This window comes from Heptranchias perlo, chromosome 6 (genome assembly GCF_035084215.1).
Source record: "Heptranchias perlo isolate sHepPer1 chromosome 6, sHepPer1.hap1, whole genome shotgun sequence".
Classification (NCBI taxonomy): Eukaryota; Metazoa; Chordata; class Chondrichthyes; order Hexanchiformes; family Hexanchidae; genus Heptranchias; species Heptranchias perlo.
The window spans coordinates 15205713-15232906 of NC_090330.1; the positions used below are offsets into that span (position 1 = coordinate 15205713).

Here is a 27194-nt window from a genome sequence, read left to right on the forward strand (position 1 = left end):
TATACTACATCCACTGGTTCCCTCTTATCTACACTGCTAGTTACACCTTCAAAAAACTCTAATAGATTTGTCAACACAATTCCCCTTTCATAAAACTGTGTTGACTCTACCTAAATATTATGATTTTCTAAGTGCCCTGTTACTACGTCCTTAATAATAGATTCTAGCATTTTCACTACTTCTGATGTCAGGCTAACTGGCCTATAGTTCCATGTTTTCTCTCTCCTTTCTTGAATAATGAGGTTACATTTGCTACCTTCCAAAACACGGACAGTTCTAGAATCTAGGGAATTCTGGAAGATCAAAACCAATGCATCCACTATCTCTGCAGCCACCTCTTTTAAAACCCTAGGATGCAGGTCATCAGGTCTAGGGGATTTGTCTGCTTTTAGTCCCATTAATTTCTCCATAGGAACAGGAGTAGGCCATTCAGCCCCTCGTGCCTGCTCCGCCATTTGATAAGATCATGGCTGATGTGATCTAACTCCATATACCTGCCTTTGGCCCATATCCCTTAATACCTTTGGTTGCCAAAAAGCTATCTATCTCCAGTACTTTTTCTTTACTAATCTTAATTACTTTAAGTTCCTCAATCTCATTAGACCATTGGTTCCCCACTATTTCCGGTATGGTTTTTGTCTTCTACTGTGGAGGTAGATACAAAATATTTGTTTAACGCCTCTGCCATTTCCTCCTTCCCTATTATAATTTCTCCTGTCTCTGCCTCTGAGGGACCCACGTTTACTTTTGCTAATCTCTTTTTGCATACTTGTAGAAGCTCTTACAATCTGTTTTTATATATCTTGCTAGTTTACTCTCATTCAGTTTTCTCCCTCTATCAATTTCTTGGTCATCCTTTGCTGATTTCTAAAACACTGCCAATCCTCAGGTTTACTATTTTTGGCAACATTGTAAGCATGTTCTTTTAACCTAATACTGCCCTTAACTTCTCTAGTTAGCCACAGTTGGATCACTTTTCCCGTGGAGGTTTTATTCCTCAAGAGAATCGGTACAAAAGTTCAAGAAAACTTGTGTTTTTTAAAAAAAAGTCATGTATATGAGAATTTTCTCATTCTTTTAAGCAGAAAATTGGCATTATGGCGTTGTTTTGGATCAGTTTTGAGGAAACTCTGGCTTGAGTGGACTAGCGATGAAGAAAACTTGATTATAAGAAATAGCAGTAGCTCAATAAAATTACGGTAATTGCAGCTGGGCGAAAGGGGTGAAATGCTGAATGCCTTGCACCTTCTGGTCAATCTTCGCTATCTACCTTAATGCCATTTCCCCAGTTTCTTTATGGTCGCCTCCTCACAGTTCTTTGAGTTATGTGTTGGAATTACTAGATTAGTTACAGATCAGTGGATCTCATGGCATTGCTCAGTCACACAGTACGCTGTTTTATAAGGACATGAACATTATACCATGCAATGCACAATATATTTTGTTTTTAAACTGAACTATCACACTCCATCTCGATTATGAAATTTACAGGCAGTTACAACTGACCTCAAAGTTACAAATACTTACAATAAATTGGATTTAGCTATTTAGAGTAGCGGCTTTAATCACACAGCAAGGTTAGCAGCTAAATATTATGCTGTGCTCCAGAGTCTACTCGGGAGCATTATCACAGGAAATCTGTTAGTAACTTCAACAATTAGGGTTCTGCTAACATCAATGTACCAGCTGAGCTCTGCTTATGTTTTGACACCAGTGTCTTTTGAATTTATAGCTCTGTAGCTCCAAAATCTTGCAACCAGACTACAGAAAATGGACATTACCAGTGGTACATAATTTGCTTTATTTTGTGATTCTTTATCTTGACTAGGTTGGATGTTTGGCGTGTGAGAGTGTTAGTGGATGCAAAGTGTAGATGCGCAAAGTGGGAATAGCCATTAGGCAAGTCACTACTAACCAGATGCCAGTTAGAGAGCCAGGGGCTTGCCCAGCCTCTCATCTCCTCAATCCCTTATCAGGGATATTGAGGCAATCTGAAGGGGCGATAGAAATCATTTTATTTTTAAAAGGTAACTGTGTATAAAACTGAAACTGCGAAGCTCCTGGGCATTTTGGTGTCATGTCTTGCACAGTATACTTGTGCGTGTTGAATTTAAATGCGCTTTAGCTATCAAACTACCTTTTTCTAGTGCAAAGTGTAAATAATATCGTAGGTTTATAAAATGAAAGTTGCAAACATTAACTGGTGTATTTTCTCCACAGATGCATGCTTCACCTCCTGAGTCTATAGCATTTTCTGTTTTTTCAGTTGCCATTGCTACTTTTGAGCAACTACTCATATTGTTTGATATCTGATCCACAGTTAATAGGCTGAGACCCTCAGCACAGGAAGCCCCAACATATATTGCTTCAAGTAAAGACAGATCTGCAATATAAATGGAGCGAGTTAACATCAGTAAACAGCCATTTAGCTTGGATATGTTGTGCATCTTGTAATTGTCACATCAGTTTACTGAACCTGTTAGGCTCCCATCTATTCCTAAACAGTTCCATGTATGATTCTGTGTGTTCACAGTTAGCTAAAAGGAATTTAATCTGTATCTGTTAATGGATTTCTTGAGTTTGACTGTTATTGGAGAAAATCCCTCTAAATACCCCTTTTCAGCATTGCCCCTCATGCAGTGTTGTAATATAAACAGGGTCCCTAGAATACTGTGGCACCTCAAAACTGAGCTTGCCACAAAAATTAATCAAATTTTGCAGCAAGAGAATGTAGGTTATGCAGCATATTACCAAATGATCAAGTATTTATATCTTAAAAGTGTGACAGCAGTATTGTTTTACAAAAAAAATTGCAAGTTTGGACAACAGTACTTGAACTATAAATTTAGAGTACCTAATGAAGAACAACAGAAGGAGAGCAGCAGCTGAAGTAAAGACTCTAGCAGCATATCAGGAAGCCTGGAGCAACCAATTTTGGACTCCAAGGGAGTCAAAGGATATGAGATCAGGAGGGAAAGTGGAGTTGAGGTCGAAGATCAGCCATGATCTTACTGAATGGCGGAGCAGGCTCGAGGGGCCATATAGCATTCTTCTCATATTTCTTATGTTCTTACCTTAAGCAGCTAAACTGTAGCCAGCCACTCCACCGTCAGTCGCCTCCATCAGCATCATGAAAGAGCTCAGATTTATGGGAACAAAAGCAGTGGGATCATCACCAGGTGTAATAAAGCAGGAAAGTTGGCATTTTTGGAAGAGGAAGAGGCAGCGGCAGAACTGAGAGCTTAAAGAAGCAGAAGAGATGCAAGAATCAGGAATAGGAAAAATGCTATATACAGTCAGCTTTTACAGTAAACCTCTTATCTAACACAGCTTAACTCATTGGTAGCATACTTGCCTCCTGAGTAAGAAAGTTGTGGGATCAAACTCCACTCCAGGACATAATCTGAGCTGATACTTCAGTGCAGTACTGAGGGAATGCCGCCCTGTTGGATATGATATTGTTGGGATGAGCTATTAAATCAAGGCTCTGCCTGCTCAGGTGGCTGTAAAAGATCCCATGGTACTGTTCAAAGAAAAGCAAGAGTTTCCTCTTAGTGCCCTGTCCAACATTTACTCTTTAACCTACAAGAGAAACTGATTCACTGGTCATTTCTCATTGCTGTTTGTGAGACTCGCTGTGCACAAATTGCTTGTGCATTTGGCTACTGAGCAACAGTGACTGCACTTCAAAAGTAATTTATTGGCTATAAAGCAGTTTGGGACATCCTGAGCATGTGAAAGCCCTATATAAGTTTTCTTTTTTTTTGATGCAGAAGTATCATTGAGAGCCCAAGACTTTCCTACTAACTGAGGTTTACTGTAAAAGCCACCTCTTTCTCATGTTTCTCTTTCCTGATTTTTCACATTTCCTATGCTCTTGCCAGCTCTCCTGCTCCTGATGCTGCAGGAGACAAAATGTGCATTGCAGAATTACATTCATTTCCTAACTTTTTGGAGGCAATGATGTGCAGATAGTAGATAGACTGCTGTTAGGGCTGCCATTTGATTCCGGCCATGAGAATTCTAAGCTCTCGCCCATATGTCATCAGTGCAATTTTGATATTGTTGGCCTGTATGGACATTTTCCTGACTGGGAAAAGTCCATTGAACAGCATAGTTGTAAATATGACTCTGTAGAAACTGCTGTTGATGACCTGGTGTAGCTATCTGATGCTAAATCCACCATGGAGGTTAGATGGAAGGCTTTGGTACAACAAGAGCAAGATTCAGTGTAAATGAAGTACAAGATATTCCAGTCAGACATGCCAGATGAAAAACTGACTCTTCCTTTCTAGAAATACTGCACTCAAACCATAACTTTCCATCCTTTTTAAATTCCTCCTAGTTTTGCAAAGGATGAGTGTTCTTGTAGCTTGAGACTGGTAAATGGTTAGTATTGTATTTCAAGCTTGTCACTAGGAAGTATAGTTGTACATTTTTAATTTCAGGAGTCTGTTCACCTTAATTATGATTCCATTTTTTAACCATTAAATGCCCATTTTGCTGTGTTTGCATTGCTTAATACAAATTGGATAATTCTTAGCACAAAAGTAGTACATTATTGGGCATAGAGCATATCTTCAGTGCATTAATGTACAATGGATGGCATGAAGCATTAGAATTTTGATGCCTATATTTGAAAACTATATTTTAGTACGACGCACAAACAGGTTTTAATTCACTGAATTGAAGTATACGCTTAAGGAAAATGAATTGTGGAATTGTTAGTTTACCAAGGTGCTCTAGTATTTCCTTTATGCAGTGGAAGGTGTGTTGGCACTTATTACACTTGGGGTGCATTTATAGTACAGCTGTAGTAGTGTCAATGCAAAGTGGTTCCACTTCACACTCAATGGTAAACTTGTAACATTATGGGCGGGCTGGCGCAGTGAGTTAGACACTAGCCTTTCACCTCTGGAACCTGGGTTCAGATCCAACCCGGAAGGGATGAAAGTCTTCTCTATAAAGGTCCTGTATGAAATGCTTAGGTAGCCTCAATTCAATTCTAAGTAGATGTGGACCATAGTGCAAACGGGTGCCAAAAATGCCACACTGCTGCAGTAGGGTGTGCACTTCTGCGGTTGAGGCAGAAGCGCATTTGGTGTAGAGTAGAGGAAATTTTGACAGAGTACCTGAAACACAACAATAAATTTTTAAAACTTGTAAATGTGCCCTTAATTTCAACAGTCAGTTGCATCTTTCACCTTTCATTTGATTTTGTATGCAAAATGTGACATTGTATGCTAAGTAAGAGTAAATTGAGATTTAGAATTACCATGGATAAGTTTTGTATAGAATTCAGTTTTTTATAGTTGTCCTTAATACTGAAGTTGACTGGATCATCAGAATCCTGTGTGTCTGGTTACTGAACCTGGTGCAGAATCTCACACAGGTTACTGAATTTTTTAAGTGAGAGATATCATCACATTAAAATACAGTCTTGGAAAATTGGAATTGTACAGATATTCAGCGTGCTGTGAATAATAAGCAGTTGGAATATTACACAGTTCTAATGCAATTCAGTAGGCATGCACGGGAAGGCGACCTTTACGTTTTGGCCTTAGCTTACCTGTGTGTGACACAAACTAATGAGAAAAGATCAATAGTGAGCTTAAGACCTACCTCTAACCAAGCTTTTGGTCACCTGTCCTGATACCTCCTTATGTGGCTCGGTGACAAATTTTATTTGATTGCTCCTGTGAAGTGCATTGGGACATTTTACTACATTAAAAGGCGCTATATAAATGCAAGTTGTTCTGAATTTTAGTTGTCAGTTATGGCTCAATGGTGGCATGCATTCCTCTTGAGTTAGAAAGTTGTGGCCTCAAGCCTCACTCCAGAGACTTGAGCACATAATCTCAGTACTGCACTGAAGTGTCAGCCGAGGGAGTGATGCAATGTCGGAGGTGCTGTCTTTCAGGTGAGACATTAAACTGAGGTGCTGTCTACCCTTTCGGGTAGACGTAAAAGATCTCATGGCACTATTTGAAGAAAAGCAGGGGAGTTCTCCAGGTGTCCTGGGCAACATTTGTCCTTCAACTAACACCACTTAAAAACAGTTTAACTGGTCATTGCTGTTTGTGGGACCTTGCTGTGCACACTTTGGCTGCTGCGTTTCCCTACAATACAATAATGACTGCACTTCCAAAAGTACTTAATTAGCTGTGAAGTGCTTTGGGATGTCCTGAGGTGGTGAACGGTGCTATATAAATGCATTTTTAAAATTTCTTTCTATTACAATATTGTGAAATCATTGCTAATTCTGCAACTAACCAAGATAACATTCTAGAATAGTTACGTCAGCACTAAGCAAGTTGCTTTTCTTAATCTTTATTCTAGTGACTGGGTGTTGCTGCAGTAACTTTCCTTTGAAGTAATGCATTCAAAATACGTTTTCAGCCTCTGGGTGAAGAATAGCGATGGACAATCGTTAAATAATAGACTGTTATGTAATATCATTAATTTTCTATCCCAAAGAATAGTGCAGTACATCAGGTTTTTTTTGGTCTAGCTTAGTGTATAAATATACAGTGTAGTGTTCAGAGGTGCATGGAGAGCAAAATGTTTGGTTAAAGCCAGTTTTAATCTTAGATCTTTTTTGCAAGGATAAAACTTGAGTATGTAAAGACAAGGAATCAGAGAAAATATCTTTTAGCTTTTTTTTTAAATTAAGGACTTTAATTTGGAACAGTTCACAAGATTTGATGGTGTAAGTTAAAGTAATGAAAATACCAAATGGTAACAAAGCACACTAAAGAAACTTCCTTTTTGGGTTCCGTTTTAGCCGAAATGGTAAATGGTTCCCTCTCCTCAGGCACTATTTCCCCTCCTACCACGGCCTCCCGCTTCTGTAATCTACTTGAGCCTTACGTCCCACCCCCAAACTGTATCATCTTCTGGCTGGCTTCTTGTGTATATACCCTCCCTTCACCCTACCATTGGTGGCCGTGCCTTCACCTGCCTTGGTCCTACTCTGGAATTCACTCCCTGAATTCCTCTCCTGCTCTCTCGCTAAGACCCTCCTTCAATCCCACTTCTGACCAGGCATTTAGTCACTTTGGATTCTATTTTCCTTATGCCTATGAAGTACCCAGGGGCATTTTTCTATGTTAAAGGCACTTTATGAATGCAAGTTGTATTGTGAACTGCAGATTAACTACTCATTCACACTTTCTGCTTTCCAGTTTCAGTACTTAATTGAAACAGTAAAGTGAAAATAATTCTTTTCTCTTCAGTTTTTACCATCTTCTCTTAACATCCTTAGAAATATTCCTTCATTTTTTTTCTATACAATGTTTCCATCTTGCATTTCAGCTTTTGTTTCCCTCTCTCAATCTAACAAACTTGTGGTACAACCACTGTGTGCACTTTCAGTCAGCAGTAGCAATCTCTTTGTTACCCCTGAAGGGAGAGGGCAATTAGAGGCTGAGGTAAAACTCAGCAAAGGCAGAGATCTGGGACAACATGATGTACAACCATGACAGCCTAGAAAGTTAGGACAGAACAAGACAGCTGTGAGAGAGATTGGGCCTGGGACAGATTGAAGAGCTAGGATAGAATGAATTACAGCAAGGTCAGAGCCAGGGTAGAGGAAACAAATATGTGTTTGTGTTTTGCAAATGTTCCATAAATAGCACTTTAAGTACCCAGTTCATTAATGTGCTGCAATGTACCATTTTACCTTTGTCGTTAAAAGCACTGTATGTAAAGTTACAAACTTCCTTTGATGTGCAAATAGTTGGAAATTGCATCCATTCAATATACAATGTACTGCTTGGCACAGGACATCCAGGATTCAACATTGTATTATGGTGCAGGTAACTCTAGGATTTAGCCTCATTACCTTTTTGCTGATCACTTGTACTACTAGGACCATTAATGAGACATTTGTGAAGTGGAGGTGGTCAGAGTTGAATTGTGTGGGTAGTATAGTTGTTAATATCAAGAGTCAGGAAAAACTTTTATTCTGGAGGATTAACTGTGCTGGGATGCCACCTACAGAAGATTTGCGTAGATTAGCAGTTGTGATTGGCAAATTGTACAGGAAGTGTAGAGGGAATGGATTTGATTTTTTTTCACCACTTAAGATGTTTAACCTCTGCTTTGAGGGCAACTTGGGAGGTTTATGAAGTGAAGCAAAGATGACTTCAACAAAAGATAGTGAAGGAATTCTTGGCTGAGGTTTTAAACCTCTGTGAAGGTAAGTCAACTCTCCATAGAGTGAAACCTATAAATTAGGGACAATGAAGGGACTTCCATCAGGTGTCCTTTATTTGCAGGTGTCCCTATTTTCAAAATGGTCATTGTATGTACAATAAATTTATTTGGGACTGTCTGAGTATCCCTTTGTACAGTTTCATTGTACATACTTGGGTATTTGGCAAGAAGCCGTTCTCCCCATTCCAATTTTATAAGAAAGAAATCCCCTTGAATTTATCCCTCCTACAAATAGAATGCCTTGCACCATACCCAGGCAGTCTACTCAAAGGCCTCAGCCTAAACTGGTTGCTATGAGCTGCATAAAAGTGCTCCCTGATTTTTGTGGGTCCTTTCTTGTTGGAAAAATGCCTTTCTACTGTCTTCTGATGACCTTATCAAGAATTTGTGGCATGGAAGGAATTGGAGCGCAGCATACTGCTTTGGTACAGCATGTTGGTATATCGATGTGCTGTCATTCACTAAAATCCTTTTGTATAATGCTTTGAAGTTTGGTGGCATTTTTTACAGGTGTAAAATAGAGGATGAATGAGTGATTAAAACACTGAGTGATGCAAATTCTAATCTACATTTGCACCTTATAGTCTGATGTCCACTTTACCTTTGTGTAAATTGCATCTTCTAAGCACTATTTTGGATTCATATTACACATTTTTAGATTAACTATGTGGAAGTGACCATCACCATTTTTCATTTAGCACAAGTTCACTGTTGTACATCTGGATTGGTCTGAATTCTTTTGCCAATAATTGTCTGCCATTGAATTTAAAGTTTCTCTAACCTACCCAGAGACTAAATCCTCCAGTGACAAGGAAGCGCTTTCCCTACTGTGTTAGGGATAATACTGATTTTATCTCGGCCAGTGATTAATCAAAATTTCTTGGTCCAGTTACCATTCTTGGTTACTGCCAGAAGATAATCCAGATCCATCACCTTTTATACAAGGACACTTCCTATGCGATTACCAATAAAACATACATAAATATCTTGAAAATATATCCTTCCAAAGATCCATTTTACCAGTTTAAAAAATGAAAATCTTTATGGTTGCCAGTTAAATTGGTGTAATTTGGATTTTTCATATAGTATTTTTCAGAAGTTCTTCTGCATTTTTGAACTTTAGAATTAGTAGGGTGGACCATTCAGTACCTGAAACAGTACAGTTCTCTAATAGGGTGATCAAAAAATAGTGCAGTGCTATCACTTGATGTATTTAGAATGATCATGGTTTCACTTCCCATTGCAATCCAGTTGTAGTGCTATATTAGCAGGTCCCTGTCGCAGAATCTAAATTTGAAACATAGTACCACTTTATTGCTGAATTGTTCATTTTCCTACTCGTCTGCTTCCCTTGTGAATTTCTAAAAAGGGAATAGAAAATGTTTTTGAATTTTCAATACTGTATCACGTGAGTAGGAGAGAAGTTGAAGCTCACTGATGGACTATTTTCCAAGTTTGTGCTTTCTTGAAATAATGTACCCAAAATTGATCCAAGTTGAATCTGAGAAGTAATTTGTTTCAGCAGCATGTTTGGATGTCGATAATTTGATCTGCCTTTCCAATGATAGTGGGTGTTAGATGTTCTCAAATCTGACTATTGATATAAATGATCACGTAGGTATTCAGAAAATTGTTGATCTATTCTGCTGTATCAGAGCAACTCACCTGTGGATGATGGTCTTTTTAAATAACTGCAGCGCATGTAGTAGTCTAGTAATAACATATTGTTTCTCTTAATTGCAGCGAACAGGGAGAACCTTTAGTAGAAAACCACACAGCAAGCCGAATGTAAGTAACCTTTATGTACTGTTTTTATTTTAAGCTTCAGCCATTATCTTCAAGTTTAAAAGATATTTTCGTGCTGTCAGCTAGGGACAAAATTGACAGCTTGGTTTGCTCTTTCCACTATAGACCTGAGATTAGTCATTTTCTTATTTTACCTCCTTTGTGCAAGTTTTTAAAAAAAATTTCAGATAGTTTACATAGTTTGTTACATTTGAAAAATAGACAACCGGAATAGCCCACTAACACAGAATTTATCTTGTTTAGGGGCCAACAGGGCAGCAAGGTACTAGCAGGACTTTCTTTGATTAACCAGAGCACTGTGGTATCCCCCTGGTTTTGTGATTAATGTCCACATGCTACCTAATCACACTGTGCAATTTTTGCTTAATGCTGCATCTGGGTTGTCTGTTGGGTTCATGTTGGAGTCGGCACAGCCTTCTGGTTTAGATGCATAATTGGCACCACAATAACAGAACAACGAGGATAAGATTAAACACACAATCTTATTATTGAAGATAAGATTAATATGGGTTTTCTGAATTGTAATTAATTTTGTACACTTTGTGTTGATCATCAATATTGACTACTTGTATGAGTATTCCAGGGACCAGGATCTTTTAGTGGGAGCGTTGCATGTATTTTTTTGCAGAAAGCTGGTTACTTCCAATTTTGTTACAATTAACTAGTAAGTATTTGAGAGTGATGAGGAGCATGTGTTCATCTTGGTAATTGTGAGTGGACGTGCACACGAAGGGCACGTTTAGGAAGGCTAGTAGTATAAATGAACGTGATAGAGCCACATTAAATGACATTGATTCTAGAATTTATATTCTTCCTCATTTGGTTGCATATATAAACTGGAAATTGTTGACATCGTACAGAAAGTGCCAGGGCATTCTTTTTGATCTGAAAGCTTGCATTAGGGCTGTTCCCTGTTCATATCCTCTGTGACGCACTTTGGTACATGTACAACGTTGAAGGCATTATATAAATGCAAGTTGTGTGAAGAACTTTCTCATCAGTCCTAAACTTGTATTTTTCTACTTTGGATCTGTGCCCCCTTGTCCTATTTTTGCACTTCAGCCTGAAGTAGTGTTCCAGATTTGCTTTATGTACTTTTTACTGTTATACCCCTAAGGTCACCTCATTGTCATCTCTTAAGGCTGAAAAGTTCAAGTTTCATGAACTTCCCCTCACCCAAGTTCAGATTAGATGCAATTCACTGAGCAGGGTTTGCTCATCAGAGGGCCATGCAATTACATTGTTGCTAAAATAAACCACGTTCCCTTTACTGTCACTCACTGCCCCTTGTCGAATTCAGGCTGTCATGTTACAGGACCAGACAGCAGTTAATATCCTGGACTAGGTGAGAACCATAACTTTTAGTATTTTGCTTCACAGAATGGCATGGCTATATTTCATTCCCATAGGAGTTTCAATGCCAGCTGCTGCATTTGTTAAGAAAGATTTTTGGTGGACAGGTGGAGAAGTTGATAGGAGCTTTTAACAAGCACCAGCCCAACTAGCGAAGAACTTTAGAAACGGTAGTGTACAGCAGGACTTCTCTCTTGAATGTTCAGCCAACGGGGCATGACAAACCTGCTTATACCAGCAGCCTTTTCATTGCACCACCCATGAATTCTGGGCTATATCCCTTCAAACAGCAAACCACTCCAGGACAGGATCTATACCATAAGTTTTCATTGCCGTTTCTTTCATGATTCATAGGCCCCTCAGGCTTCACCGCAATAAGTCACTGTATACTCCCCACCTCCAGTGTCAGTGAGCAGTTGCCTGTAGCAATTTATATTGGAATTGGAAAGACTCACAATAGATGAAACTGTCAAGAGGGAATGGCTGTTCTCTATTTCATGAGCATCACGTACCCACTGATGTTTTGCTAGTAATCTGATCGAATTGCTTACGTGCTGACATAATGAAATTGATGCTGGCAAACAATTCTTTTTTAAAGTTTTCCTCCAAGCAGGTGAGAAACACTAATGTCCAAATAGTTTGTTGCTCCCAAAAAGATAAGAAAACTCCATCTAATACTAGAACTCAGGATTCTGATACTGTTCCTGAAGCAAAAACAGTTCATGGGTATGGTAGCATAGTGGTTATGTTACTGGGCTAGTAATCCAGAGGCCTGGACTAAAATCCAGAGTCATGAGTTCAAATCCCGCCACGGCAGCTGGTGATTTAAATTCAATTAATTAATTAAATTCAATTAATTAAATTTAAAAAATCTGGAATTAAAATACTAGTATCAGTAATGATGGCCACGAAACTACCGGATTGTCGTAAAAACCCATCTGGTTCACTAATGTCCTTCAGGGAAGGAAGCCTGCCGCCCTTACCCGGTCTGGCCTATATGTGACTCCAGACCCACAGCAATGTGGTTGATTCTTAATTGCCCTCTGAAATGGCCGAGCAAGCCACTCAGTTGTAAAATCTCGCTACGAAAAGTCATAAGAATAAAACCGGACGGACCACCCGGCATCGGACCACTAGGCACTGGACACAACAACGGCAAAACACCAAGCCCAGTCGACCCTGCAAGGTCCTCCTTACTAACGTCTGGGGACTTGTGCCAAAATTGGGAGAGCTGTCCCACAGACTAGTCAAGCAACAGCCTGACATAGCCATACTCACAGAATCATACCTTTCAGCCAACGTCCCAGACTCTTCCATCACCATCCCTGGGTATGTCCTGTCCCACCGGCAGGACAGACCCACCAGAGGTGGCGGTACAGTGATATACAGTCAGGAGGGAGTGGCCCTGGGAGTCCTCAACATTGACTCTGGACCCCATGAAATCTCATGGCATCAGGTCAAACATGGGCAAGGAAACCTCCTGCTGATTACCACTTACCGTCCTCCCTCAGCTGATGAATCAGTCCTCCTCCATGTTGAACACCACTTGGAGGAAGCACTGAGGGTAGCAAGGGCACAAAATGTACTCTGGGTGGGGGACTTCAATGTCCATCACCAAGAGTGGCTTGGTAGCACCACTACTGACCGAGCTGGCCGAGTCCTGAAGGACATAGCTGCTAGACTGGGCCTGCGGCAGGTGGTGAGCGAACCAACACGAGGGAAAAACTTACTTGACCTCATCCTCACCAATCTACCTGTCGCAAATGCATCTGTCCATGACAGTATTGGTAGGAGTGACCACCGCACAGTCCTCGTGGAGATGAAATCCCGTCTTCGCACTGAGGACACCATCCAACGTGTTGTGTGGCACTACCACCGTGCTAAATGGGATAGATTCAGAACAGATCTAGCAGCTCAAAACTGGGCATCCATGAGGCGCTGTGGGCCATCAGCAGCAGCAGAATTGTATTCCAGCACAATCTGTAACCTCATGGCCCGGCATATTCCTCACTCTTCCATTACCAACAAGCCAGGGGATCGACCCTGGTTCAATGAGGAGTGTAGAAGAGCATGCCAGGAGCAGCACCAGGCGTACCTAAAAATGAGGTGCCAACCTGGTGAAGCTACAACTCAGGACTATATGCATGCTAAACAGCGGAAGCAACATGCTATAGACAGAGCTAAGCGATTCCACAACCAACGGATCAGATCAAAGCTCTGCAGTCCTGCCACATCCAGTCGTGAATGGTGGTGGACAATTAAACAACTAACGGGAGGAGGAGGCTCTGCAAACATCCCCATTCTCAATGATGGCAGAGTCCAGCACGTGAGTGCAAAAGACAAGGCTGAAGCGTTTGCAACCATCTTCAGCCAGAAGTGCCGAGTGGATGATCCATCTCAGCCTCCTCCCGATATCCCCACCATCACGGAAGCCAGTCTTCGGCCAATTCGGTTCACTCCACGTGATATCAAGAAACGGCTGAGTGCACTGGATACAGCAAAGGCTATGGGCCCCGACAACATCCCAGCTGTAGTGCTGAAGACTTGTGCTCCAGAACTAGCTGCGCCTCTAGCCAAGCTGTTCCAGTACAGCTACAACACAGGCATCTACCCGACAATGTGGAAAATTGCCCAGGTATGTCCTGTCCACAAAAAGCAGGACAAATCCAATCCGGCCAATTACCGCCCCATCAGTCTACTCTCAATCATCAGCAAAGTGATGGAAGGTGTCGTCGACAGTGCTATCAAGCGGCACTTACTCACCAATAACCTGCTCACCGATGCTCAGTTTGGGTTCCGCCAGGACCACTCGGCTCCAGACCTCATTACAGCCTTGGTCCAAACATGGACAAAAGAGCTGAATTCCAGAGGTGAGGTGAGAGTGACTGCCCTTGACATGAAGGCAGCATTTGACCGAGTGTGGCACCAAGGAGCCCTAGTAAAATTGAAGTCAATGGGAATCAGGGGGAAAACTCTCCAGTGGCTGGAGTCATACCTAGCGCAAAGGAAGATGGTAGTGGTTGTTGGAGGCCAAGCATCTCAGCCCCAGGGCATTGCTGCAGGAGTTCCTCAGGGCAGTGTCCTAGGCCACACCATCTTCAGCTGCTTCATCAATGACCTTCCCTCCATCATAAGGTCAGAAATGGGGATGTTCGCTGATGACTGCACAGTGTTCAGTTCCATTCGCAACCCCTCAGATAATGAAGCAGTCCGAGCCCGCATGCAGCAAGACCTGGACAACATCCAGGCTTGGGCTGATAAGTGGCAAGTAACATTCGCGCCAGATAAGTGCCAGGCAATGACCATCTCCAACAAGAGAGAGTCTAACCACCTCCCCTTGACATTCAACGGCATTACCATCGCCAAATCCCCCACCATCAACATCCTGGGGGTCACCATTGACCAGAAACTTAACTGGACCAGCCATATAAATACTGTGGCTACAAGAGCAGGTCAGAGGCTGGGTATTCTGCGGCGAGTGACTCACCTCCTGACTCTCCAAAGCCTTTCCACCATCTACAAGGCACAAGTCAGGAGTGTGATGGAATACTCTCCACTTGCCTGGATGAGTGCAGCTCCAACAACACTCAAGAAGCTCGACACCATCCAAGATAAAGCAGCCCGCTTGATTGGCACCCCATCCACCACCCTAAACATTCACTCCCTTCACCACCGGCGCACTGTGGCTGCAGTGTGCACCATCCACAGGATGCACTGCAGCAACTCGCCAAGGCTTCTTCGACAGCACCTCCCAAACCCGCGACCTCTACCACCTAGAAGGACAAGGGCAGCAGGCGCATGGGAACAACACCACCTGCACGTTCCCCTCCAAGTCACACACCATCCCAACTTGGAAATATATCGCCGTTCCTTCATTGTCGCTGGGTCAAAATCCTGGAACTCCCTTCCTAACAGCACTGTGGGAGAACCGTCACCACACGGACTGCAGCAGTTCAAGAAGGCGGCTCACCACCACCTTCTCAAGGGCAATTAGGGATGGGCAATAAATGCCGGCCTTGCCAGCGACGCCCACATCCCGTGAACGAATAAAAAAAAAGATGGTCACATTCCAGTCATTCAGGCAGTATGCCCAAGAGACTGGCTGTCATAGACCTAAAGGATGCCTACTTCCACATGGAACAGCCATTGAAAGTTTCTCGAATTCAGTTTCAACGGGCAACGCTATCGGTGCAAGGCTTTACTGTTTACCTTCTTGGCATGGAGGATTGTTAAAGGGTTTGTCCATGGTTTCAGTGCATTTCCACATCTATCTGAATCTGGATAATTCACAAAGTGAGATTCTCTTATGAATGTGTTGGCACAGCTGTGATGCATTCAAGGAGCTGGACTTTGTCAATTACAAGAAGTCTCAGCTTCATTCAGCACAAGACCTAATATTCTTCTTTTGAATTTCTGCCCCTAGACTGGCTTACAGTAGTCCAAGATCTGACATCTGTTCCATGGGAGGCATTATAGATCCAAATGAAAAGCCAACTGGTCATACTTGCTTTGATACAGCAGTCATTTTTGTAATTCCTAACATCTGTTTACAAATTCTCAGCAACTGTACCCAATCAACTAGTGGGCAATCTGCAGAGCATTCATTTTTTTTTGGCAGATAATGATCAACCAGGACTCTGCTCTGGATTGCACTTGGAGATCAAGAGGAATGTTCTGAAGGGGAGTCCTTTGCATTGGTCTCTTCTACTTTTGGTGTTGCTCCCCTGTCAGGGTAGGTTCCCAATTATAGGAGGCCTGAGTTCAAGCAGGGACGGGGGTCAAGGAGAGAAGAATAAACAGGCTTGCAGCAGAGAGGAGGAGTAAAAGTTGGAGGAAAGGGAGCGAAGCAGAGGAAAGTGTGAGGAGCGAGCTGGTTGAGGCGGAGGAACACAAACAGCCAGCCAGTGGGAATAGAGCACGAGCGAGTCTGTCTGAGGGGAGAGAGGGAGATGCACAGGGACCGAGAGTGAGAGAAGTGCACACAGGGAGACACGGATGGAGGAAAAGGGGGAGAAGGGAATGACAGCTGGAGGAAAAGAGTGGGTGGAGGGAGGGCAAGAGCCAGAGGGGAAAGCTCGCAGGAGGAAGCCAAACTGTAGAAAAGGAGGCAAGAAGAAACTGAAGGAGAGTAAGCAAGCCAGAGGAGGTAGGACAGTACACAAATGAGCTGGAGGAAAAGATATAGTGAGCAAGCTGGAGGCATGTGAGTCGGCTGAAAGGAGCGACTGAGCCAGAGGAAAAGAGAGAGAGAGAGAGAGAGAGAGAGAGCGCGAGTCAGCGGCTGGGGGGAAAAAAGAAGAGAACTGGAGAGAGATGGAAAGACCAACTGAGATTGACACAGGCCAAAAGCAATTTGTCGCACGTAAATCCGGCTCACTGCTCTAAAAGGTTCGATATGCCTTTGTTATCAATGTCTGCTTTGACATCATGTCCTCTTCAAGTTTTATTACATGCCAGGGAGGTGCTTGAACTGATTGGATAACTGATTTGTTCAACGCTGACTGGTATTGATGCTGTCTCTCATTAATCCTTGGCCAGCAAGGAATCACTTCTATTACTGTTATGACAACTTTGTGGTTTCATGAGCAGAGGCTCTTGTTTAACAACATCTACCTATAGCAACTTGTTTTAAGTGAGCTTTATTGCCTTCATCTAACTGTTCAGGGCATCAAGCACTTTAGTGTTGCCACCCTCCAAGCTGATCTGCACATTTACATCATCAGAATGTTTTGATATTATTTGAATGCATTGTTGAATAATAAGGAAGACTAAGCAACAACTGGTGTGGGTGTGATCTTCCTCTTACTGCACCCCCCCCCCCCCCCCCACTTTTTACAATGGGTATCATTTCAGTTTTTTATCTTTGCGTATGTCCGCATTGGTTTCTTTACGGCCTGTGTTGGTCAAGAAATTATGCAGCTCAGAGAGAGGATACCCTTTACTCTTAATTCAGATTATCAACATTCAGTTTTTTTAGCCCTAAATTCCCCATTTAGAATCATAGAATCATAGAAGTTACAACATGGAAACAAGCCCTTCGGCCCAACATGTCCATGTCGCCCAGTTTATACCACTAAGCTAGTCCCAATTGCCTGCACTTGGCCCATATCCCTCTATACCCATCTTACCCATGTAACTGTCCAAATGCTTTTTAAAAGACAAAATTGTACCCGCCTCTACTACTGCCTCTGGCAGCTCGTTCCAGACACTCACCACCCTTTGAGTGAAAAAATTGCCCCTCTGGACCCTTTTGTATCTCTCCCCTCTCACCTTAAATCTATGCCCCCTCGTTATAGACTCCCCTACCTTTGGGAAAAGATTTTGACTATCGACCTTATCTATGCCCCTCATTATTTTATAGACTTCTATAAGATCACCCCTTAACCTCCTACTCTCCAGGGAAAAAAGTCCCAGTCTGTCTAACCTCTCCCTGTAAGTCAAACCATCAAGTCCCGGTAGCATCCTAGTAAATCTTTTCTGCACTCTTTCTAGTTTAATAATATCCTTTCTATAATAGGGTGACCAGAACTGTACACAGTACTCCAAGTGTGGCCTCACCAATGCCCTGTACAACTTCAACAAGACATCCCAACTCCTGCATTCAATGTTCTGACCAATGAAACCAAGCATGCTGAATGCCTTCTTCACCACCCTATCCACCTGTGACTCCACTTTCAAGGAGCTATGAACCTGTACTCCCAGATCTCTTTGTTCTATAACTCTCCCCAACGCCCTACCATTAACGGAGTAGGTCCTGGCCCGATTATATTTATGTTTCAACTCAAATTAGTGGATAATTCCATTTTTTAAGCACAAATTATTACTTTGAATTATCAGGAGTGGACTGTATAGATATGAAGGAATGGAACAGCCCTAATACAAGCAAAGCAAACTTCTGAATAATTCCCTTTTTCCCAGTAAAATGGTGGCAACCTCTTATTTACATGTGTTTTAACTACAATCACAGGGTAAAGAAAGCAAACTCACTATAGGTTACCAAACATTTGAAAACAATATATTTTAGATCATGTTGCACAAAAGCAAAATTGAAGTGAGGATTATTTCTGGAGAATTATTTTAGTTAAATGACTGGTGGGTTTTGATTCAAATAGATTTAAAACTTGCAAATGTTAGTTTTGAACAACTTGGACAGTAGAACTACTCGCTGAGCTTTATTCTATAATATCAATCTGCAGATCTTCAACTGCTTTTTTTTTACTGAAAAAGTCATTTCCAAAATTGATGACAAGTCTACTTTAGCCCTTGTTAATTTTAGAGGTTTTAAAGACATAGGTAAATGATCAAGAGTAACAAAGAAAAGTTAAATTGGGGCTACTTTTCTATAAGGAGTTAGTTCTCTGGCTTCTCTTTGCTGTAATTTACCATCATGTAATTGAATGTTAGATTGAAAAATTTGTGTAGTAACATGAATACATTTTGGGATATACAGAACTGACATGCTGATTTTTGAAAAGGAACCCATTGTCTTCAAGCAATGTTTTGAAGACCTCAGTTGCGATAGATTTGATCGGTATTGTAAATGTACGCACCAGCTAAGAGGGCAAAAGGGAAATGTGTACAGGTAGTTTGAAAGCTGTGCCTGTACTGTAAATGTTTGGCATTTTATGAGAAGATTAAGTAGCTGAAATTAATGAACGGTAAGCCTAAAATGATAAACTTATGAATTTTAAGACTGCTATGTGAAATTGCTTGTTATGTGATGTTTTGATTTTGAATTGTTATGAAGAAAGCATGTTGTGATGCAAGGATTGTAACAGTAGGCCTGCTAAAACTTCAGAGAAATAGCAAATTTGAAAGGAACCACCTCTAGTTAGAGAGGAAAAATAACCACTTTTGAAGAATTCAGTATCATCCCCCATACCAATAGGACAGTTTTAAGCTTTTTTTGAAAACATGAATAAAGATTTGTTCTACCCATTTCCATAATTCTACCTTGTAATGTGGTTAGAATATTAAGTAATTGTAGCAGAAAAGTACAATACACAGCTGGTTACATAAATGGAAAGACAATTCCATTTCTCAATTCCAATTCTTAATTCTGACCACCTCCTAGAAAGTACTGGAAATATATAGGTACCTAAGCATCTGGAAAGGGAAAAGTTTTGTGCAAATACTTTTTTAATCAGGACTGTCAAAGGATGGTGTTTTTTTCCTTTAGTTCTGATGAAAGATTGCTACCTGAAACATTAACCTATCCTTTGACTTACTGGATGCTCATGGATCTGCTGTGTACTTACATTTTTTGTTCTTATTTCAGATTTTCAGTGGGTTTTTTTCCTGTTACCCTAACTTAATTCTTTCAATGCATATATATCACTTGTAAAAGTTGTGTTGAAAGAAGCCAGGTGGTTTGTTGTAAATAATATTTGATAGAATGTGTAATCAAAAAATGGTTTAATGTACAAAATATGCAGTCTGATATATGCATGAGTTTTTTTTTACCCCAATTTGTGTTTGCGCTGTTTACCTCCATTTATGATTGAGAATTTATCTGATTTTATATATTTCAACACCCTCCGTCACCCACCATGAAAGGAATTGCCATGTTTACTCTGTTCAGCATTTTCTCAGACATGGTGTTTTCCATTAAAGTTCAAAGAAAATAGACATTTTACTTTTTTTTTAAAAAAGGATCATGAAATAATATGTTGTCAGCTTCTCACATCAACATTCTTATAAAAGGGAAATGGAGCCAATTTTAATATAAAGGAGGTTTTTGGTGTAAGGAAAAATTGTGTGGATCAATGTCTGTTCAAATCATACAAAATTGAATACTTCAGGGAGTTTTCTGTGCTTATAAAAACCTTAAGTTGCATTTAAAAAAAAATACAAATTAGAGTTGAATAAATTGAATGAGAAAAATAGGTCTCCCAGCAAGTTTTACTATTTTTTTTAAAAAACTTGTGTAATGGTGTTGGTGTAGTCAATTAAAATATAACAATGATATTTGTTTGATTGGCCACTTAACTGAAAGGGATGCATGTTATTTTGCTCTTGGGGGAGGACGAACAGAAGTGAGAAACTATCCAAACAGTGCACAGGAACCTGTACCGTAACACATCCCTTACCTAGGGTTAATCTTTGACTTTTGGTATGGAAAATTATCTGCAGGTTTTAAATTCACTTGAGATAAACTTGGGCAGGAGTAAAAATTGTAGGGTTTTCTTTGATTTGTTTCTGAAAGGCTAAAAGTGAGGGGAATGGGCACTTGCTATTTTTTTATGCAGTAATTCCTCCTGTCAACAGGGGAAAGGATGAAGGACATTGGAGCACTCTGTGTACTTCTGGGGAATGGGTCAGCTTTTTCCCTATAAAAGCACACCATCTTCTGCATGCATTTTTATTCTCCTTGTCTCTTTCCACACCAGAACTCTTCAAAATTTTATTAAGTAACATTTTGTTTAAATTGAAAATTATGCTGTTTTTTGAGATTTATCATTTTGTGTTCCTGCTAAATGATCAGCATTTTGGGTTCTGCGTCTCCTTCATATGTAAATTTTTGTAGGTGTACTAGATGCATGCTTGTGGCATGTGCCAATGTATACACTTGAAATCTGTAAAATTTACATGTGAAATTCTAAGGTTCCAAGAACAAAATAATGCCACATTTAACCTCTAAGAAGTTGTGTTTCATCTGATCTGACCTTGGAGATGCTTTTAAAGGAATGTTTTGACACACTACCCAATACAAATTTAGAAACACCAGTGCATGTTTTAGGGAATCATTGTGTCCTTTTTTGCCCATAACCCCCAAGAATAGAACCTGGTGGGATCCCTGTGTGTGCCTGTGCAGTGTTTCATTTAAAAACATCATGCCAACATCAAATAAGAAAAGTGAGAACCAGAACAAATCCGGATGAATCATTACATTTCTGCCTTAAAATGCTGCTCTGTGCAACAAGTCTCTGCTGGTACACATTGTCATTGTACTTATGAATTAGATACTGCAAAGGATTTGCATTGTAAGTAATTGCAATTATACTTACTACAAAGGTATATTAAATCAATTTTTGTGACAATTCTTGGGAACAGCAGCTTCCATTCTGTTCTTTGTGTTTCCTTTCAGTTGTCATTCCTAGTAAGAGCCTCTTTATCAATAGAAAAATTCTGCAGGTAGCACAAGTGCTGAGGGGGAGAGCAGGGTTGAACGTCCAGTCTCAATAATATATTACTGTGCAAGTCATTTAAATGAAACACTGCTGTGCTAATGCTGCACTGAGCTTGGTATTTGAAGGCTGTACTAATCCCTCTGCCTACCGTTTTGAATGTTTGCCACAGGAAGCGAGCAGCTGCAAAGCATCTAATAGAACGCTACTACCACCAGTTAACTGAGGGCTGTGGAAATGAGGCCTGCACGAATGAGTTTTGTGCTTCCTGTCCAAGTTTCCATCGTATGGATAACAATGCAGCGGCCATAAAGGCCCTTGAGCTTTTTAAGATTAATGCAAAACTCTGTGATCCTCATCCTTCCAAGAAAGGAACAAGCACTGCCTATATGGAAAACAGCACAAAGAGCTCCCACAACATCATCTGTTGTTCAGAAACAAAATTGAATAAGCGAGAGATGCAGGTTCAAAGAGATGATTTTAAAGGTGAGTATTAAAAATATAGTAGATAACCGTTTGCCATGATGTGTAGTTGATTCCACTCAATGTGAATACCTGAGTGATCAGACAGAGCAAGTTTAGGAACTTCAAGGTTGCTTCCAAGTTACCAAACGCTCAATCCCATTTGGAAGCAAGCAGTGAAGAGAAGGGGAAAAAAATGTGATACTGTATTGATTTCAGAGTTATATCATTGTGTTCAGGTCAGAGTTTAAACTTATACTACAAATGACAGCAAAACAAATGATGGTAAAGTACAAAAAGTAAACAACATTAAGACAATTGTTGCGATGGATGGCAACGTTATTAAAAATATAAATACAGAATGTAATTCATCTAATAAATATCTATTCATCTGGTAAAACCATGAAAAGAACTTTCAGATGCAGAACTTGTCATAGATTGAGGTAGGGAATTTAACACTGCCATAGCTTGAACAAGAGGAAACATTTGCCTGAGGAAGGAGAAAATCTCCGAAAGCTTGTGAATTTAAAATAAAATTGCTGGACTATAACTTGGTGTTGTAAAATTGTTTACAATTGTCAACCCCAGTCCATCACCGGCATCTCCACATCAAGAGGAATCCAGGTAGATCAGTTGAAGCCACTGCTTCAAGTGTGAGGGATTGCCAGTGTATGTTCAGCTATTTAGAGACCCCGTGCATTACTATTGGCAGTCTTCCCAGATGTAACACTTGGGCCAGCTTGGGAGCAGAGCTGAGTTGGGTCTGACAGAGAAATACCACAGCAGATACTATACTCTTGTGTACTGGGGTCAAACCTGATATGTTATGCACAAAGCTGTGCTTTTATCAATGTTGTTTATGTGCAAGGCACATATGGGGGCAACATAATTTGTCTTCGGGCAAATGAGACTGACCTCATGGTTTCAGTGTCAGCTCCACTCCACATTGAGATAATGGGAGACATTGTGTCCATTTCTCTGTGCAATGTAAGATGCACCTCAGTTATTTGGGTGTTCCATGTAGTGACCCATTGAGTTCTAGCAAGGTTCTTCAATCTTAGCTAGCAGCCGTGGTGTTCAGAACGTAAGTGAGTTGTGTATTTACTAGGTTAAAAACTGATGACCATTCAAAGTTACACGTAAACAATTGATCACATTTAGTCTGCTTTCCTCCCTGTCTTCGAGTTCCATTAAAATCATGTGTTGGGGTCAGGGGGCAGAGGGAAGACAAAAGCTATTTATGGCATGGGTGACTGCTAACGTGAGCTCTGCTTAAAAATGGTGCTTCACATTTTTAACCAAATCTAATTAATTCCTCCATCTAGTAAGGGATTTTTTTTTAATCACACTTCAAAATGTCAGCATTCATATGAGACATGTCGTTGCTTCCTTTTATCTTCTGGAATGCTATTGTAAACAAAAATACTAAAAATCACAAGAATGTGAACCTTGTATGTGTAAACCAATTTCTCAGCTCAGCAACTTTAAAATGTAGCGAATTTGATAATGGACTTTGTCAGCAAGCTTTTTACCATTCCTTTAGATGTTATCAATATAGTTTTCAAATTGCCCAATATCCATGTAACTTTTTAAATAATGACTTGTGACCTCAATAAATCATGATTAAATACATTTTGAAAAAAATAGTATGCTTTGGCTGATTAACCCATTGAAACATTGCAGTAAATTTGCTCCAAACTCTTCTACCCACAAATACACGATGAAAAATGAGGACTATCTAACATGCCAAAAAAGTTAAATTAAAAGCCACTACTACATTTTATACACTTGGGTTCTTTCATTTAAATCACAGTTTGCATCTTTTTCTGATGGTACTTTTCTTGTTGAGCATGGGGGAATATGTGTTTTTATGTTTCTGATTTAAGATGTAGCCTTCATCCAAGAAATTCTTAGTTTCTCAAAACTACAAATTAACAAATGAATTGAAGACTTATCAAATTGATCACATCTTGATCATGTTTATGCTCACTTTTGGTGTAGCAGTGGGCTATTAGGCAGCATAACTGAATGCAACTAGACCCAACAACAACAACATGGAATGATGTCACACAAAAAAGTTATGGTTGTAGTGAGCACGGAACGACTTGGGTGTTATGTTGAAATGCCAGTGAGCAAGTCACATTTTTTTCTTGCCATGCTCCAGCTCCCCTGGTTCAGCTATTGATTAACTCTATTTAAACTTGTGTGTTCTAGTGTGGGTAGCTGCTTCACAGTCACTAGTAGTGGGGTGTGAAGCTTTGATTGTGTTCCTCGACTGCAGAACTTTGAAGTGCTGTTCTAGGGTAACCTTTTGAGCTCTGGCTTATGTGCTAGCAACTCTGCTGCTCGGGTCATATCTTCTAGAGGTCTGACACCTTCGCCATATTTCTTCACTGTTGCAGAGGGTAGAATAAATACCCGTTTCTGCAGCTAGATGAAAATGGTAACCCAAACAGGAAGACTGACTACACTGATTTTTAAAAAAAATATTAGAATGTTATTAATTTCAAGTGCAATAAGTAACTCAAGATAAATGTAAAATTAGCAGCCTGGATGTCAGGTCCCACAGCTAACGAGTTAATAAGTATAAGTATTGCTCTAAGCTATAAAGTACCCCTTAGGGTAGTATGAAAGCTTCATAATCATCTAAAAGTTTCCTACCTCAATCTTACATTTGATACGTAATATCATTGACGTTCAGGGGCAGATTGGCCATAAGAGAAATGGGAGATTTCCCAAGTGCCTTCATGAATGGTTCCATAGCACTGTATTATCAGCACCGCCCACCCCCCCCCCCCCCCCCCACTGTAAGAATCCGGCACCCTTTTGGGGGAGCCACTCTGCCCTGTTGACTATGCTTCAGCATCCTTCCAATACCTCCCAGATGTGTTTTTCTATGAGATTATTTTTCTAATTTAGTTGTGCCTGTTCTGATAACGCTAATTCTTCTGAATAAATGATAGGAAATGAAAATCTGGCCTATTTTCATTTCCTATTATTGCTTTTTTAATACCATTTTCTCACTCTCTCACATGCGTTAAATTTGTAGCTGGTCATGTCAAAACGTGTTACCATGCTGTTTTTCCTTCATAAATGTTTCTCTAACGTGATTCCTGCACTGCATTTAGCTGTGTTAACTTAATGTTAGTTGTGGAAAAAGTCTTTACAGCATAATTGAAAATTGCCATATGTGTACACTTTTGTATTGGGAAAAGAGTACTGCAGCAGTTTTTTAACCTTGGATTTTGGGCCTCCACTTAAAAATGTACCACACATACAAACATATATGTTCACTAATAGACCTTTTAGCATATTTTCCCACCTGATAAAATTGAACAGAAGACAGTCTTTCATCCTTTTTGGTGCAACCCGCCTTGGTTCAGTGGTAGCAATCTCACCTGAGAGTCAGAAGATTGTGGGTTCAAGCCCCATCCCAGGACTTGAGCACATAATCTAGGCTGATACTTCAGTGCTGCACTGTTGGAGGTGCTGCCTTTCAGATGAGACATTAAACCAGGGTCCTGGCTGCTTGCTCGGATAGATCATAAAAGACTCTATAGTGCTATCACACGAAGAGCAGGGGAGTTCTCCCTAATCCTGGCCAGCATCCATATCTCAACAAATACCACCAAAAACAGATTAACTGGTCATTCATCTCATTACTGTTTGTGGGACCTTGCTCTCAAATTAACTACTGCGCTTACCTACAAATCAGTGACTGCGCTCCAAGAATTCTTGATTAAACTTGTCATGGAATTGATAACACAAAATGCTGAAAATGTACAGCAGGTCCTAAGGACATGAAGGTGCTATGTAAATGCTGGTTCTTAACGGTTTATACCAAATTAGGATCAATTTGTGCTTATATTGACAAGCATCTTAGTTGACACTGGCTGAACTGGATCGTGCAGAATGCTTACACCCAACAATTGACTTAATTTTAATCCACAAAGTTTTGACACTAGTCAAGAAAAGTGTCAAGAATTTCTCTAGTCAGTGAGAAGAACTGTTACTGCTGATGAATCACAGTACTGCTATGGAAAAGATTGCCTGCCCGATTTTTGTTAAAACGAAGAAAGCAGCATAAAAACGGTAATTTCACAAGAAAAACGAACCGTGCAGAATAATAGACAAAAGAGCAGGAAGGACTGGAATGAAGATCCAAATATAAGGCATCAAGAGACTTTTTGAACCTTGCTGCATGTATTCCATTTTCTTCTCCCATTAAGTACTTAGATTCCATTCACTGCTTTCAGGTTAAAGTGGGAATACCCTTGAGTCAAATTCCTGGAGACACACTTCCTCATTGAACTTTTCACAGGAACGAAGGCACAAAATGCTGAAAACAGTTATTCCATCCGCATCTGAAAAAAAAGTTATCATTTCTGATATAGACCCATTGTCAGAATTCTGACCGAGGTTTCCCAACCTGAAATGTTAACCTATCTTGTTCAGATGCTGATGGACCTTCCAGCAATTTCTGTTTCGGATTTCCAGTGTCACTTATTTTCCTTTATATCTCAACGTTTCACGGGTCTCATTTTTACATAAACATCCTATTCTCTGGTAAGATGTCCTGAGAATAAATGTGATTTCATTCTGCATTGAAGTAGTTAACTATTTATCACAATTATTTTTCTCCTGAGCTATTTATCACTTAATTGGCCATACTGAAGACTATACACTGGGAAGTTATACTAATTGACAAATCAAACTGTATCAGGAATATTTTGCAACATGTAGTTGCTGTAATTATCACTATGTAATCCTGATGTTTTGATATTTTCAGTAACATTCATTTGGTGGAAGAAAATTTTGTTTTTCTTCCCTCTTGTCTCTGGCATTATACATAATTTCCAGGGTGTGCAAGTAAACTGTTTCTAGGTCACTGTCATTACTACTGTATAATTGGCCTGTTGGAAGATGCATGAGATCCAATGATCTTCCCTTCATTTTTTAAAATTGGTTTTCTCTGTTTGAGAAGTCAGTCATCTGTGATGTAAATGGCCAAGATCAAGAATTCACTGAGAAATGTATTCTATATTTATACAAACAGTGAGAAATAATTCCATATAATTCTACCAACAGTATTTATTTCTTCTATCTAACTATTTGTGAAGCACATTTCTTTCTTCAGCGATGTTCCCATTGAGGGACAGCTTCATGAAATATTCTGGTATAAAGTTCTAAACAAACTAACATATCCATCTTCCTATTGTGTTTCTAATG

General features: G+C 40.2%; 1 protein-coding gene across 3 annotated transcripts in view; it reads left to right on the forward strand.

Annotated features, from left to right (window-relative positions):
* Positions 1–27194, forward strand: part of ube3a (ubiquitin protein ligase E3A) — a 58286-nt gene that overhangs the window by 6467 nt on the left and 24625 nt on the right. Inside the window, exons 2-4 of one of the 3 annotated variants that reach the window (XM_067985796.1) lie at positions 9961–10005; positions 10267–10285; positions 21872–21989. In XM_067985796.1, the coding sequence (XP_067841897.1) occupies positions 9961–10005; positions 10267–10285; positions 21872–21989 (182 nt within the window). Of the gene's footprint in view, positions 1–9960; positions 10006–10266; positions 10286–21675; positions 21990–27194 lie in introns of all 3 variants that reach the window. The other 2 variants (XM_067985795.1, XM_067985797.1) reach the window with 2 other exon arrangements.